Raw genomic sequence first — 16,951 nt, forward strand, 5'->3', positions numbered from 1 at the left:
TTTACTTGTAGTCTCTCATTTAATTTCCACAATAATCCTCTGAGGTGGATAAGTATAGATATTATCTCCATCTGACAGATGATAAACTAGGTATGATTTTCTAAGATCACACAGCTAACAAGGGACGAGACAGGAGCTATACCTAGATTTTTTGACGAAGTCTAATGTTCTTTTCATTATGCCATGGTGCTTTTGGGAGGGAGTCTTAGGAAATGGGAACCAGAAGAGAAACAAATTTTACTCTTTCTATACCTCACAGAGCTACCCAACAATATGCAAGAACAGCTAGGAATAATTGACAAAAAATGGGATTCAAGCACTACATCAGTGCACATCAACAGTCTATTGGAATCTATCCAGAATGCTTCTCAGGTAAGACCATCTTAACATTCACCTCATTTAAATAATGTGAGATGGTCCACATAGTCAGCTAGACAAAAACCAGGCATTCTAAAGAGATTATTGAACAATATCTTTGGAGTCAGAATAGATTTTGCTACACCTATTAAGGCTAATCTATGTCTCAAGTCTGAGTCTTTCTTTTGAGTATCTTCCTTCTTTCTCCCTATCCTTTTCCTTGATAATCCACTATTAATAGGAGAGAATACATCAGAACGGAAACTTGAATTTGTAGCATTAAAAAGATAAGCCCCACAAAATGGGAAAATGGGGAGACTGATGAATTGTTGGTGAAGTTGTGAACTGATCTAACCATTCTAGAGAGAAATTTGGAACTATGCCCAAAGGACAATCAAACTGTTCATACCCTTTTAGAATACCACTGCTAGGTCCTTCTAAAGAGATTGTTGAGCAAAATCTTTGGAATCAGCAATAGATTTTGCTACACCTATTAAGGCTAGTCTACATCACTGGTCCTAATGTTTCTTTGATGAGTCTCTTCCTTCTTCATGTCCTTTCCCTTGATAATCCACTATTAATAGGGAGAGAATACATCAGAATGGAGGCTTGAACTTGTAGCATTAGAAAATTAAGCCCCACAAAGTGGGAGAATTGGGACACTGGTGCATTGTTGGTGGAGTTGTGAGCTGACCCAACCATTCTGGAGAGCAATATGGAACTATGCCCAAAGGGCAATCAAATTGTGCATGCCCTTTTAGCAATACCACTGCTAGGTCCTTCTAAAGAGATTGTTGAACAAAATCTCTGGAGTCTGCAATAGATTTGCACATCTCTTAAAGCTAGTCTGTGTCCCTGGCCTAAGTCTTTCTTACATGAGTCTCTTCTTTCTTCCTCTCCTTCTCTCTCTCCTTCCTCTTACTGGTTTCCCCTCTTTTTTTCTCAGATCTTCTTTCCCTAATCTTTCCATTTGCCAGGAATCTCAATGAAACACATCAACAAACTTTCTCTCTCTCTGTCTCTGTCTTTGTCTCTGTCTCTCTCTCTGTCTCTTTCTTTCTATGTCTCTGTCTCTCTCTCTCTGTCTCTGTCTCTCTATCTCTCTCTGTGTCTCTGTCTCTGTCTCTGTGTCTGTCTCTCTCTCTCTCTCTCTCTCTCTCTCACACACACACACACACACACACACACACACACACACACACACCCATCCCTTAGTTACTTAATCTCTCAATGCCCCTGGGCATCCCTCAGAGACTATTAATTTTCAGAGCACTTGAACAAGCTGAATTGTTAATTTTTTCTCTCTCTCTCTCCCCCTGTTTTTCTTTCCAATAGCAAGTTCCAGCGTCTGTTGCTCATTTTCTCAGTTTATTAGAAAGGAAGATCTTAAGCAGCAAGAAAATAAATGTTTCCATGTGCCAGAATATAACGGAAGTCATCATCCACTACTTATTAAATACGGTAAGACCTGTAGGGTTAGGGGAGGAGGGAAATTGGGAGAACAAAAGAACCTGGTTGATTTCAAGGGCGTCATTCTTGTTAGAGACTGTATTGGTCAGGACTAGAGAGGACCAAAGACCTTCTGTACTGGGTCAGAGATGGAACTTCCTAATCTTGCTTCTTGGTCTGGTGCCACGATTTGTGACTTGGATGGATGTTCATGCTTAGTAGAAGGAAATACTGATGGGGCATCTGGAGTCAGAATGAAGACCTAGGATCCATTCAAATCAGTCAATATCCATTTAACACCCATTATGTACAAACCACTGTGCTAAGCACAAGGGACAAAGACAAAAGTAAAAAAAATTGTCCCTACTCCTGAGGAGCTTATTTTCTACTTAGGAGATATAAAATGCCCCACAGATACAAGGACGCTTGGTTTTGAGTGCTGACTGGGTGAGGAGAAAGCTGTGTCCTCCTTGCTAGATCGGGAGTTCCTAGGTCCACCACCTCAATGACGCTGCTCTCAATATGTCACTAAAGTTGTTCCATTGCTACCTTAGTGCTCAAACTAGTCAACTTCTATGGTCCCTTTTAGTTCCACCACTTGTGAATTTATAAATATCCCTTTGCTGGCCTCCCCACTTGCTGTCTACTTGTCCCCTGATGGTCTGTCTTTTTGCCAAATCGTCAACCTCAACAATGATAAGAACTCATATAGAGCTTTAAGGTTTAGAAAGCATCTTTCCCCCTGCATAGCTTTGCGAGGTAAGCAATGTAAGTAATTATTATACCCATTTTACAGATAAAAAATTGAGAGAAGTTAAATGACTTACTTATCAAAGGTCACAAACTAATATGCTTTAGAATCAGACCAAGTTTTCTGCTTTAGTCCAGTTCTTTTTCCACCACATCTTCCCAGCATCTCTTTCCACTATAAGTTTATTTTTCTGAAGTTGGATCTCTTTCCTGTTTTCTTATTTTCGTTTTTGGATAACTACCTCCCTATGAAGTGCCTGACTGCATACCTCCCCAGCACACTGTTGATCACATCTCCATTCCTGTCTTCTCATTTCCTCTTTCTCTATTAACTTTCTTGTTTTTTTAAATTTTTAATAGCTTTTTATTTACAAGATATATGCATGTGTAATTTTACAGCATTGACAATTACCAAACCTTTTGTTCCAACTTTTCCCCTCCTTCCCCCCATCCCTTCCCCAGATGGCAGAATGACCAATACATGTTAAATATATTAAAGTATAAATTAAATACAAAATAAGTATACATGTCCAAACCGTTATTTTGCTGTATAAAAAGAATCGGACTTTGATATTAATTTTCTTGTTAACCCAACCTGCTTGTCCCAGGGAATAACTGGAGCAAAATTCTTCCTCTGGAGGACTCACTTCTTTCTGCCTCTCATCCCCTTCCAATGTGTAGGCAATATGAGACTTAGAATTTAGAGGACAGAGCCCAAGTTTCCTAAAGTCCAACAGACTAATCTGCACTGAACATGGATGTTCCTTTTTCCAGAATTCAAAAGCAGTTCAGGAAGAAAGTGCTGCTGCTGTCCTATTAGCAATAGAAGTCCATAGCCCCAAAGTGGTTATCTCCAATTTTTGGGACCAAATGAATCTTCAAAATCTCCCCCAGCCAGCTCTTCTTCGGACTTTGGGGAAACTCATCCTCTATCAAGGTAAAAGTGGTTATGAGAGGGAAGAGCATTTGGGTTAAGGGTGGAAGGAAAATGGAGGTCCCTCAGTCCACCTCAAAATTATTCTAATCTTGATGAGCTTGAGTAATTGAGGTCCCGGATATAGGACACATCAGAAATCCAGCAGAGGTTTGAAGAGGGTTGAGCAGACTCATTCCCTCCACAGGAAATAGGAGGGAGTGGCAAGGGATTGTTTGGATTATCCCCATCTCAACTCAAAGGAGGCAGAGTAAGGAAAGGAAAGACCTAATTGTATTCTTTTTGCAGGATAGCCAGAAATGGGGAATTGTGATGGAGGACATTAGGAGGGAAGGGAATGAAAGGAAGTCTAATGTTGTCTACAGAGAGCCAGCCCCAGAGTCAGGGACACCTTGAACAAAGTTACTTAATCTCTCAATGCCCCTGGGCATCCCTCAGAGACTATTAATTTTCAGAGCACTTGAAAAGCTGAATTGTTAATTTTCTATATTCAGAAAATCATAGGTTCAACAATCCAAACAACCAAGTAAGAAGGGCTTAGAGAAAGGTGAAAGTAAAAAGGCAGAAGAGAACAACCTTTACTAGTTGACAGGGTTATTTTAAATGATTCAATTCAATTCCATTTAAAATCATTAATTGATAATAAGATGAGGCACTTTGGAATCAGCTGAGTTTGAATAACCTGAGATAGTGGAGAAATTGAAAAGCCCCGAGTGAGAAATGAGGAGAAAACGAGATGCTCAATTACTCCTGTGAATGAGTAACTAGATCATTATAGGATCCCAGACCTCAAATTGAAAAGGATTCCAAAGTCTGTCTCCTCCAGTTTCCTCATTTTGTAGTTGAGAAACATAAGACTTAAATGTTAAGTGACTAATGTTAAGTGACTTTTCCATGGTCACATAGCTAATAAATGAGTCAGATATCAATCATCTTCTTACCCTAAGATAGAAATACCCTTTCTATTGTCCTTGTGTCTAGGTATGGCACCCTACATTGGTGCTACATGGAGCTATGTCCTACCTATTCTGAGAAAGGCTCAGACTGAAGAAGAAAGACTGGGACTGTGTAATGGTGAGAACCTTTGTTAGAAATGAGGGATGGATAATCGGAGTGGATGGAAGGCAAAACAGAGAGGAAGAGGGAGAGAAGAGCTTGGAAATTGTAGTTTCAGCCTTGGAGCCTTAAGTAGCCAGGCCTAGTGCTTGGGAAGGTTCTACACTGTGTAGCCACACCAATTTATAGCTATAATGGGAATATATCTAGAAAATGGGATATAGCTAGTGCCCTTATGGAGCCCTATGGAGAAGGAGTAGGGATATGGAGAACATGTGATTCACTCCTCGCACAGTGAATGCGGGGGATTGGGGAGGGGACAATCTCAACTCTTAATTTTCTATGCAGTGATCAGTGGATTGGCCATTAATGCCCGAAATCACATTCTGGGCAATGATGATGATAAATCCATGGATATCACTCAAGAGATGCTGTCCTTTAAGGCATGTTTGACCCTCCGAGTGCTTTTTAATCGCTGGCCCCTGAAGATCAAGGGCAAGGTAGGGAGAGGAATTGGCTGATACAATGGATGGGACCTTTGGAGCACAATGTCTAGTTTTTTTTTTTTTTGATGGGGCAAGGGTAGAATGGCATAGTAACTCTTAACAAACTGAATAAACTCTTCCCTTGTCAAGACACTCATCTAAGTTTCCAGGCAGTGGTAATGGTTCCTTCTCAACCCTTTCCTTTCTTTTTCAAAGATCACCAAAAGGATAAGTGCCCTTCTTCTTCCCCTTCACCCTCATCAACCTTATCCCCGTTATTGGCCAGAGTCACTGAGTTTCAGTCTAGGAAGTTAGGAAATAGCCAAAATGGTATCTCTTAAAGAAATGGTACATTTTAGAGGCACAAAATATTACCTATTATTTGCCAATAATCTAAAGAAATCATAGAAGTGTTTACCCACCCACAGGCCATGGGGCAAATTCTTTTTGCCTCATGCAAAAGCCATGGCAAACTATTAAAATATTGCAGCTAAGCCACTGTTATTATTTCCTGGGGAACAGGTGACTGAAGAAACCTTGAGCATACTGGGAAACCTTTTCTTTCTCATCTCACCACCAAAGCTGAAATCTCAATTATGCTGGTTAATCCGACGTCTTTTGGCCCTGAACAAAGCAGGTGTGAAGCCCTTCTACATTATTCAGGTGAATATGGGTATCTCTAAAAAGCACATATCCTTCTTTGACTTCTAGGGTCCTTTGCCTAAGGAGCTAACATTACTTTATGGGTAGGCAAAATAATCTCTTATATATAATTTCAAATGATGGGGGAGTTGAAAAAAGAGAAGATCCTTCTACAATTTTTGGAAATTATGCTGTTGGATCAGTATTTTTCTTTTCTTTTAAAACAGTATTTTGTTTTTTCCCTATTACATGTCAAGAAAAATTTTAGCATTAATTTTTACAAGATTTTGAGTTCCAAATTTTTCTCCCTCTCTCCTTCCTATCCCCTCTTCTGAAAATGGTAGGCAATTTGATAAAGGTTATGCATGTGCTATCATGTAAAACATATTTCTTTATTAGTCACAGTTGTGAAAGAAAAGATAAAGAGAGAAAAACACAAAAAAGAATAGATTGAGTGAAAAAAATATGCTTCAATCTGCATTCAGAGTCATGTATTTCATTATCAGATAGCATTTTCCTTCATGAGTCCTTTGTACTTGTCTTGGATTATTGTATTGCTGAGAAGAGCTGAATCATTCATAGATTATCATCATACAATGTTTTCCTGTTTCTGAACATTTCACCTTGCATCATTTCGTGCATTTCTTTCCAGGTTTTTCATTATTTTTTATAATATAATAGTATTCCATTACATTTATATATCATACTTTGTTCAGCCATTTTCCAATTGAAGGCTATCCCCTCAATTTTCAATATTTTGCCACCATGAAAAGAGTATAAGTCCTTTCCCTTATTTTATTCTCTTTTTGGGATACAGAGTTAGTAGTGGTATTGCTGGGTCACAGAGTATGTACAGTTTGGCTGTCCTTTGGACATAATTATAAATTATTCTCCAGAAAAATTGAATCAGTTCACAACTCCACCAACAATGTACTAAAGTCCCATTTTTTCTACATTCTATCCAACATTTATCATTTTCCTTTTTTGGGGGGTCATATTAGCCAATCTGACAAGTGTAAAGTAGCACCTCAGAATTATTTTAATTTGCCATTCTCTGATCAAAAGTGATTTGGAGCATTTCTTCATATGTCTAAGATAGCTTTGAATTCTTCTTATGAAAAATGGCTATTCATATACTTTGATCATTTGTTAATTGAGAAATTACTTGTATTCTTATGTTTGACTCAGTTCTTCATGTAGTTAAATGAGAACTTTATCAGAATCACTGGCTGTGAAGATTGTTTTTCAGCTTTCTGCTTTTCATCTAAATTTGGTTACATTGGTTTTGTTTGTACAAAAGTGCTTTATTTTAATATAATCAAAATTATTTATTTTATATTTTATAATGCCCATAACTCACTTAATTTCTTTAAGAATTTGGATGTCATACTACTTGGTGCATATGTGTTTAATATTGATACTGCTTCATTGTCCATAGTACCTTTTAACAAGATGTAGTTTCCTTTCTTATCTCTTAATGAAGTCTAGTTTTGCTTTGTCTGAGATCAGGATTGCTACTCTTGCTTTTTTTTATTTCAGTTGAAGCATAATAGATTCTGCTCCAGCCTGTTACTTTTACTCTCTGTGTATCTGCTGCTTCTGTATTTCTTATAAACATAATTACAGGATTTTGTTTTTTGACCTACTTTGCTATCCATATCCATTTTATGGAAGACTTCATCCCATTTACATTTCTAGTTATGCGTACAACTGCGCATTTCCCTTCATCCTATTTTTCTTAATGTATATCCTTTCTCTCCTTTTATCCTTTCCCTCCTCACTAGTGTTTTGTTTCTGTCCACCACCTTTCCCTATCTGCCCTCCTTTCTGTCAGGTTTCTCAGCTCCCTCCCTTACTTAATCTCCTTCCCCCCAACTTCCCCGTTGGGTAGATTCCTATATTCCACTGATGTGTATATTGTTTCTTCTTTGAGCCAATACTGATGAAAGTAAAGTCATTGTGATATCCATTGCCCAACTTCACTTCTTCTCCTCCATTATACTAGGTCTTTCACTCTTCTTCATGTGAAATAATTTAGCCCATTCTATTTCTCTTTCTCTTCACCCAGTGTACTCCTCTCTCTCATCCCTTAATTATTTTTTACACCATTTCCTCAAATTCACCTTAAACTCATACCCTCTGTCTATATATTTTCCTTTTAGTTATTGGTGATACAATTTTTAAGAATTACAATTAAGAATTACAAGTATCATCTTTTCATGTAGGGAGAATCTCAGTTTAGCTCTGTTGAAACCCTTATATTCCACTTTCATATGTTTATGTTTCTCTTGGATATTGATATTAGAGATCATTAGAGATATTAGAGATTAGAGTTATATAGAGATATAGAGATATTAGAGATTTGGTCTTTTCCTTATGAAAACTTGAAATCTTTTATTTCTTTGAATGACCATTTTTTTCTCTGGATATATTATGTTTAATTTCACCAGGTAAGTGAATCTCAGTTGTAATTCTAGTTCCTTTGTCTTCTGGAATATCATGTTCCACAACCTCTGATTCTTTAATGTTGAAGCCACTAAATCTTCTATAATCCTGATGTGACACCCCACCCCCAACATTTGAGGTTTTTTTTTTTTTCTGGCCAGTTATGGTATCTTTTCCTTGACCTGATATTTGGTTATAATGTTTCTTAGAGTTTTTGTTGGGGGATCTCTTTTCTTAGGTGATCAGTGGATTTTTTTTCAATACCTATTTTGGCCTCTGGTTCCAGGATTTCAGGGCAGTTTTCCTCAATAATTTCCTGAAAGATGCTGTTGAGCTCCTCTTTTTGATTATGTCTTTTAGGTAGTACAATGATTCTGACACTGTCTTTTATGGTTCTTTTTCCAGGTTAGTAGTTTTTCCCATGAGGTATTTTACATTTCTATTTTTTCATTCTTTTGAATTTGTTTGATTGATTCTTGCTATCTCACATATTTCAGATTGTCTAAGATTACAGGAAAAGACACTGATAAATGTTGGAGGGGATGTGGGAAAACTGGGACACTAATACCTTGTTAGTGTAGTTGTGAACTGATCCAATCATTCTGGAGATTAATTTGGAACTATGCCCAAAGAACTATCAAACTGTGCATACCTTTTGATCTAGGAGTATTTCTACTGGGCTTATATCCCAAAGAGATCATAAAACGGGAAAAGGATCGATATGTGCAAAAATGTTTGTAAGGAGCCCTTTTTGTAGTGGCAAAAAGTTGGAAACTGAGTGGATGTCCATCAATTGAAGAATGGCTAAATAAGTTATGGTATATGGAGGTAATGGAATATATCTGTTCTATAAGAAATGATGAATAAGCTGATTTCAGAAAAGCCTGAAAAGACATATATGAACTGATGCTGAGTGAGGTGAGCAGAACCAGGAAAATATTGTACACTAACAAAAAGATTATTTGATGGATCAACTATGATGGACTTGACTCTTGTCAACAATGTGGTGATTCAAGGCAATTCCAATATTGACTTGGGTTGGAAAAGGGTAATTATATCCAAAGAGAAAACTGTGGAGACTGAATATGGATCAAAGCATGATATTTTCACCTTTTTGCTTGTTTGTTTTTTTCCTTTTGGGTGTTTTTTTTCTTTTGGTCTAATATTTTTTGTACAACAGGACAAATATAGAAATATGTTTAAAAGGATTGTATATATTTTACCTATATCAGATTGCTTGTCTTAGAAAGGAAGAGAGAAGGATTGAAACGAAAAAATTTAGAACACAAAGTTTTCTAAAAATGAATGTTGAAAACTATTTTTACATGTATTTGGAAAAATAAAATACTACTAAAAAAAAAAAAGACCTTTTCCATGCTTCCATGTATCTTATAATTTAGCAAGGGGACATGATAGCATCTGAGACTTGTAAAAGACTTCAGAACTCACTTACAACAAGTGGTCACTCAGTCTTTTCTAGAATATCTCTAGTGAGGGAAAACTACTTGACCTTCTATACCCGCTTATTCCATTTTTGGATTCCCTCCTCCCAAATCATTTATGTAATCTTCTAGCAATGCTAAATCTACGTTTCTGCAATATAATCATTATAAATGGCACATGACAAGTAGATGATTAAGAGAAAAAGTGCTAAATGAAGTCAGAGGGGAAAATAACTGATTATATATTTAGAGTTCTGATTCTACCACTCTGTATAGTGTCTTTCCCAGCTCCTGGAAGCTGTGGATGCCAGTGGATCTGGGGGTAAGAATTTGGCATCGAAGTTGGATGATATTGTGGTGCTGCTGTCTTCCCAGGTGAGCTTTGTGGGAATCAAGGAATCTGGGCTCCTTGAGTCTCTATGATCCCCAATTCCCTGGAGATAGTGATGTATCTAAGAAACCCACTATTTTTATGGTCCTTCTACCTGACTAAGCAAATGCATGGACCCTTAAGGAGCAAGACTGGAATATTTCTCTAAGCAAGGTTGGACAAATTCTCATGAGACCAAACAAGGCAGAATTTTCAGTGAATATTTTTTCTAGCACTGGAAAAAAAAATAAAATCCATATCATTCCACAGAAACATGTTCAATTTTCTTGGAGGTAGAGGGGAAGGGAATATTTTACTCAAAATGTTGTGAGGAGGGGAAAAATTAATTTAATTTAATTCATTTGGTTCAGTGAATTCAATTAAGTGACAGGCATTGTGCTAATTGTTAGGGGATAGGAGTGAACAACTCCTTCAGAGTGAAGACAAGTCTAGAGAGTCTTCTGGGATGCAATTTTCTGTCTTCCCTATGATTGTCCCTTGTTTTCCCTGGTCTTTGCTTTCATTCTCCTCTCGATGCTAGATTGATAGGTTCTGACAACAATCCTCTAATGTTGTCCCATTTTATAGATAAGGAAAATCAGATGAATAAGTATACCCAAGCTTAGTAGCTTTTGTATGACAGGGACAGAGGTATAATCCAAGTGTCCAACTCTAACTTCAATGCTCTTTCCATGACAATGGGTTGCTTCCCATGACCAGGGGTTCCTTTGGGTTCTGGTATCTCCCTCTAAATAGTTTTTCTTCCTGTAGGTGACTTGGAAAGTTAGCAACTCAGATTCTCTTCAAAACCACAAAATAGCCCTGAAGTCCTTCCATATTATGAGTAAGAACAGAGGGTCTTTTGGCTTGAGCTGAATAAGGGAGGGAGTTATGGGAGTCATGAAAAATTACCTTTATTTCTGGAGATTTGCCCCAGAACCAGCCTCCATCTTCTGTGGAAAGTGGGGACTGGGGTACAATATTTCTGTCCTTAAGTATATAGCTTGCCCAAATCTAAGACTCAGAGCAATATATATCGGCTTTGTATAATATAAATTCAAAGTGCCTAAAAATACTCTTAAACTCTGTTTCTGTTCCTTTCCCCTAGTATCTCTCTGGTTCCTATAATCTTCTTCCAGAAGTGATCTAAACCCAGAGAGATTGAGATATAATTGTAGTAATGACAAAGACAAAAATTGTCAAAATTAGGCAGTGGTTATTGGGAAGAAAATAAGTAAGGGATAGATTCTTTTTTTTTTTTTTTTATAATAAATTTTATTTTATTTAATAATAACTTCGCATTGACAGAATCCATGCCAGGATAATTTCTACACGACATTATAAGGGATAGATTCTAAGCCCCTGACAATGTTCCTACTTTCTCTGCAACAGATTAGACTTGGTAAACAAAGGCAGCAAGATAATATAAAAGGGATTAAGAATTCAAAGTCAGAAAACTTGGATTCAAATTCCAGCTTGTTTATTTTCTGTGTGACTTTCCACAAATTGCCTTGCTTCTCTGGGCCTCAGTTTTTCTATTTATATATTTATGTATAATATTTATATATATTTATTTATATTTCCATATTTATATATGAGGGGGTTGGATCATATGACTTCTATTTTTCCTCTTTTTACATGTATCTTTTCTACTCTCCTGAATTCTTTTCCTCTGGTAGCACGACTGTTTCACCAAGAGATGGTCAAATTGTTTCTAAAGAGCATGGATGGCAGTGATAAGTCCAATGTCACATTAGCACTCAAGATCTTCAGAGATGTATTCCAGGAAGGTGAGTGTATTCAGAATCTGGTTATTATTGACTAGAGAGGATAGAAGGTGAGGGTCTAGCAAAACTGCTTCTTTTCAGAAGCAACATGGTAGAATGGGAGAAGCAACATTGGAACTCTTGTCTTAGCTGTGAAAGCTTGGCAAGTCATTCATATCTGAACCTCAATTTCTTTGTCTGTACAATGGGAATGATAATACTTGCCCTATTTACTTCATGGGTGCTGGTGAAGTTTAAACAATATATAAGCAGATTGTAAAGTTACATACCAATGTAAGGCATTGTTGTTATGATTCACTAACGACCAAGTCTGTGATGGATGTTCTGGGGAAGATGCAGTTGTTTAACTTCCAAGGAATAATAAAGTAGACCCACAAGTTCTATTAGGGTATCTAGAAAATAACCAAGAAAGAGGAGTATATTGATGGTCAGAGACTTGATATGGGACAGCTATTTGTTGACTAATAATGACAGTAATCTGCTGCTTCCTTGAAAATAGATACAATTCTCAAGATTTGTCAGAATACTTATTTACTAAACTACTTTGGATGATTCAACTAGGCACAAATGATACTAACAGATGGAATTTTAGGAATAGTCAAAATGAAAGAATCTTGGGCATGAAACTTAAGACTTTAGGGGCACATGTGTTCGACAGTTTTACCCATTGAAGGAAAGGAACTTAGAAAAGTAGATTTAGGAAGTGAAAAGCTGATTGAGAAGAGGCTGTAAGAGAATGGGATCTGGATCACCATTCAAAATACAGGACAGCTTTTTGGACAGGGAAGGAGTGAATCTAATAAGAACTGGTAGTAGTAAATTTGCCTGGAGTCTTACAAACCTAATCAGAAGGAATTTAAGCTTACAAGAAAGAGTATGTTGAGTGTGTTCGTGTGTGTGGGTGTGTTTTTATTCATACTAAAAATGGGGAGAAAAATGACAAATATGTTATGTGACATTTTTTTTCTTGGATCATCCCAATTTCTTGTTGGATCATCATCTGTCTATCTTCTATTTCTTAACTCTAGGTATGATTGAAAGTGTAGTTTTATCATTCTTTTGATTCCCTCTACATTCTTACTTTTGGTGATCTTAGCTTCCAAGGCTTCAATTATTATGTTATGTACTCTGCTCACAAGAAGTTCCTTCTTTTCCTAACTTGAGATTATATGTCTCCCTCCAAGGTGACATTCTGATGAGTCTTTGTCAATCAGCAGTATCCAGATATTTGAATTTCTGAACGTTAAAAAGTCTGTCCTAGTTGTGACAGAAGAGCTAGCTGAAAGCTGCTTTTTTGTCAACTTTGCTAAATCTGATGGATATGAGTGGTACCACAGAGTTGTTTTAATTTGCATTTATCTAATTATAAATGATTAAAGCATTTTAATATAGCTTGAATTTCTTCTTCCAAAATTATTTATTCATATTCTTTGACCATTTATCAATTAGGAAATGATTATTATCTTTATATATGATCAGTTCCCCATATATATGTTGAAAAGACCTAGAGAATCACACCAGAAATTGTTTTCCTGTTTAATTGCTCCTCTTTTCATTTTAATTGAATTGGTTTTGTTTGTACAAGACCATTTAATTTTATGTAACCAAAATTGTCCATTTTTATTACTTATGATCTCCTTTAGCTCTTGTTTGATCAGAGACTCTTTACCTATCCATAGATCTGACAGATATTCACATCTGACAGATGTGTTTTTTTTTTAGTAGTAATTTTTTCTTTTTATTTGAATATCTCCCCCAGGAAAAACATGCATTTTATAGTATCTGCAAACACAAGAATATGTTTACACTGACTTTTGAATTCAGTACATTTTGGAATGTTGGATTACTCATCAAATTCAATGTGATATGCAACAGCAGCAAAACAGAGAGGAATGCATTAGATTAGGACATTTTATGGTTAAAAAATACTTATAGCAGCAGCAGCAAGATGGAAAGATGATTTATTAAACCAATTCATTGCACTTGGGTCATTTTATTGCTATAGCAAAACAAGGCCATTGTATTATAGTAACACCTTTCATTTCTGAATATAACTGTTTGTCTTATTCTGCTCTCTATTGTAAACTTTCATGTGGACAAAACATTTAAAGACAATTTGGAGCAAATTTTGTTGTGCTGTGATCAAAATGAGAAAATAGAAAATAAATTTCTATGACATCAGGCCTACTTTTCCATTTTCATCATCAGAGAAATCTTAATACTTCTAAAGAAAAAATCACAGAAACAACAAATATTTTTAAAATTGGGAGTATTCATTTGTGATGTCTTTAGGAAGATATGTGAATACTGAATCAATGCATTACATGTCAAAAACTGTGATATACTTCTATATGCAGTAAATTCTCAGATATTTCAGCATTTTAATGGCCACCACAGATATCACAAAGTTGATTCAAAGCTTTGAGCTTATTTGAGCACATTTGACAAGACCCTATAATCAGTGCATGAAAATTGTTATTCTTTCTGATAGATCATTTCTTCCCCACTTGTGTAATTTCTTTACAATAACATTCTTTATGTCTAAATCATGTACGTGCTTGGAACTTCTCTTGGTATCTGATGTGAAATATTGGTCCAAGTTTCTGCCTCCTTTTCTCCAGTACATATATTTTCAAATAGTGAATTCTTGCCCCAGTGATTGGGATTTGGGGGACATATGAAACATTAGACATGTGTGCTCATTTGCTTCTCTGTATTTTATGCCTAATCTGTTCTATTGTTCAACCTCTCTATTTCCTTCCCAGGACCCAATTGTTTTGATGATTTCAGCTTTTTAGTATATTTTGAGATCTGGTATTGATTTCCTTCCTTTCCATAGAGGATAATACCTTTGGCAATGGGGACCCACTAAAGGTTTTTGAGCCCAATAGTGACATGATTAATGCCATTATAGAAGAAAAGAATATAGAACTATTAGGAACTCTGGAAGTCATATTTAATTCCCTCATTTTATAGATGGGGAAATTGAGACCCAATGTTCATAGCTAGCATTTATGTACATGAATATATATTTGTAGACATCTAAAACCTTATCTATTTAAATGCTACCTATTGTTATATAGGCAGCAAGTTGCAGAGTATTTGAAGTATTCTATCATTCTGACAGCCTTCGAGATATATGTGTGGGTTATTGGCAGGGACAAGGCAAGATGGCCTCGGTAAGAGTCTAATCTTTGAAGACCAAGATTCTCAACATGGAATTTTCTTACTTGCCTTTGTCTCTGGACAATGGAAGAAAAGATGATAACTTTTTTTTCAAAGTAGAATTTTTCATTAAGGCTAATTTCCTTTTTTGTTAATGACATTTTAAATATATCAGTAACTATCATTAAGCAATATAGATAAAAAGAAAAATAATAGCAAATCCTTGTAACTATATTTATACATGAAATATTCAGAATTTCTAACCTTGACTCTGATATTTTCTTTAGTGCCCCAGAACACAGAACTAAAGAATGAAGTAATGCAGACCATTATACATCTAATTCAGGAGGATTCCAAAACAGTGAGTATTAAAGCTATGAATGGGGTTAGGAAGGTAGTTGCTTTCTTTAGATTTTGAAAGAGCATCAAGATGGGAAGTCAGGAGTGGGGATAAAGAGAAGAGAGAGGAATCTATCAGGTTTGGGGAGATTTTGGTTTGGATTTGTCGATTCCTCACCATCTGAACTAGGTTCAAGAAGTTATTCTCCAAGGTGGGAGGAAGAGATGATGATCAGAGAATCAGTTAACAAATTTACTGTGTATCTACTGTATTCAAAGTATTATGTTGGGTGCTGTATAGTATATAGGAGCTAATAATCTAGTTGGAATAATAAGATGTGTACTCATGAAAGATAGGAATATAAGAATAAAGAGATCACATTGGACTTGGATGGTTGGGAAAGAATTTGCCCCTTTGATCATTCCCTCTGTGTCTCTCAACAATATCTTATTATGTGCTTGGTCATATTCGATTTCCTACAAACATTCTCAGATCTCCCCATTCTTTAAAAAAAAAAAACTTCACTTAATGCTGTAACCTCTTCAAACTCTCATCTTCTCTCTATGTGTGTCTTTCTGTCTGTTCTCTCTGTCTCTCTCTTCCTCTTAAAAATAATGCTATGTTTACCTATCTGTTTACAAATTGCATTCCTCAGAATAATGGGAACTCCCTGAGGACAGGGAGTTTTAATTCTTCCTCTTTGTATACCCAGAACTGAGAATTTAATTGAAAGAGGAGGATAGATTTAAGTTAGGCTTTGAATAAAAAGGTATAATTCTGACAATAGGATTTGGAGGTGGGGGGACAGCTAGTGGAAATTCTAGACAAAAGGAATAATATGAACAAAAGCACAAAGAAAGGAGTGCAGAAGCACATTTGGAGAGCAGTGAATAGGCATTTTGGCTAGAGCTGGATATATTTAGGAAGTATGAGAAGGCAGGAATTACCACTGAGGAGACCTTGGAACAATATTAAGTGAAGGAGTTTGGCCCTTATTCCAAAGAATCAAGTCTTACTTGACTTCTAGGGAGAAGATGGGGTCCTAAGAACTTATTCTTAGCTTTCCATTAAAGTTTTGAATGGGTATCTTTTGGACCCATTCTATGACTCATCCTTCCACTCCCCTAACAGCCCCCATATTCATAGTCATCAAGATCATGAGAAAAATATTTTTTTAAGAGGAGGAGAGTTTGGCATTATAATATGTATTAAAATAATGCTATGGTTTAATAGAAACAGCAAAGAACAGAAGAGTTAAAATGCAAGCTAAGTAACTAAAACCCAAATATGTTTAATATCTGATTCAATAGCTAGTTAAAAACCCAAGGAAGACAACACATAATATAGTACTGCAGAACAATTGGCAATTTTCAGTTAACAAACCTGTGGGTTTTGCATTTTATATCGTTTTCTCCATCTTCTTTTGAATGTTATATAAAATGCATATAAAACAAGTTAGAAAAATAGATTATAAGCTTCTCATAGACAATAGATTGGTTATGGTACATACATAGAATGAAACTACTAAGATAATAAAGACAGACAGGATATGTCAGCGGTACAGTAGCATACAAATGCAACCAGGAGGAGAGTTTGAGGGGCTCAGTTTTAGCCCTTGTATTCCTAGATGGCCATAGATCTTCAGATAGTGACAGGATCATTGACTCAGCAAAGTGAAAACTGTATTGGACTTGGATTTAGGAGATTTGGGTTCTGATTCCAGCTTTGA

General features: G+C 36.2%; 1 protein-coding gene across 5 annotated transcripts in view; it reads left to right on the plus strand.

The window, feature by feature from the left end:
* LOC127564676 (maestro heat-like repeat-containing protein family member 1) overlaps positions 1 to 16,951 on the plus strand; it is an 82,067-nt gene that overhangs the window by 17,004 nt on the left and 48,112 nt on the right. For all 5 annotated transcript variants that reach the window (XM_052001397.1, XM_052001400.1, XM_052001398.1 and 2 more), the window contains exons 2-11: positions 260 to 372; positions 1,693 to 1,818; positions 3,331 to 3,493; positions 4,472 to 4,564; positions 4,895 to 5,046; positions 5,554 to 5,694; positions 9,837 to 9,935; positions 10,702 to 10,774; positions 11,610 to 11,720; positions 15,170 to 15,243. In XM_052001397.1, the coding sequence (XP_051857357.1) occupies positions 274 to 372; positions 1,693 to 1,818; positions 3,331 to 3,493; positions 4,472 to 4,564; positions 4,895 to 5,046; positions 5,554 to 5,694; positions 9,837 to 9,935; positions 10,702 to 10,774; positions 11,610 to 11,720; positions 15,170 to 15,243 (1,131 nt within the window). In that variant the 5' untranslated portion in view covers positions 260 to 273. The remainder of the gene's footprint in view (positions 1 to 259; positions 373 to 1,692; positions 1,819 to 3,330; positions 3,494 to 4,471; positions 4,565 to 4,894; positions 5,047 to 5,553; positions 5,695 to 9,836; positions 9,936 to 10,701; positions 10,775 to 11,609; positions 11,721 to 15,169; positions 15,244 to 16,951) is intronic.

The sequence above is a fragment of the Antechinus flavipes genome, chromosome 5 (genome assembly GCF_016432865.1).
Source record: "Antechinus flavipes isolate AdamAnt ecotype Samford, QLD, Australia chromosome 5, AdamAnt_v2, whole genome shotgun sequence".
Taxonomy (NCBI): Eukaryota; Metazoa; Chordata; class Mammalia; order Dasyuromorphia; family Dasyuridae; genus Antechinus; species Antechinus flavipes.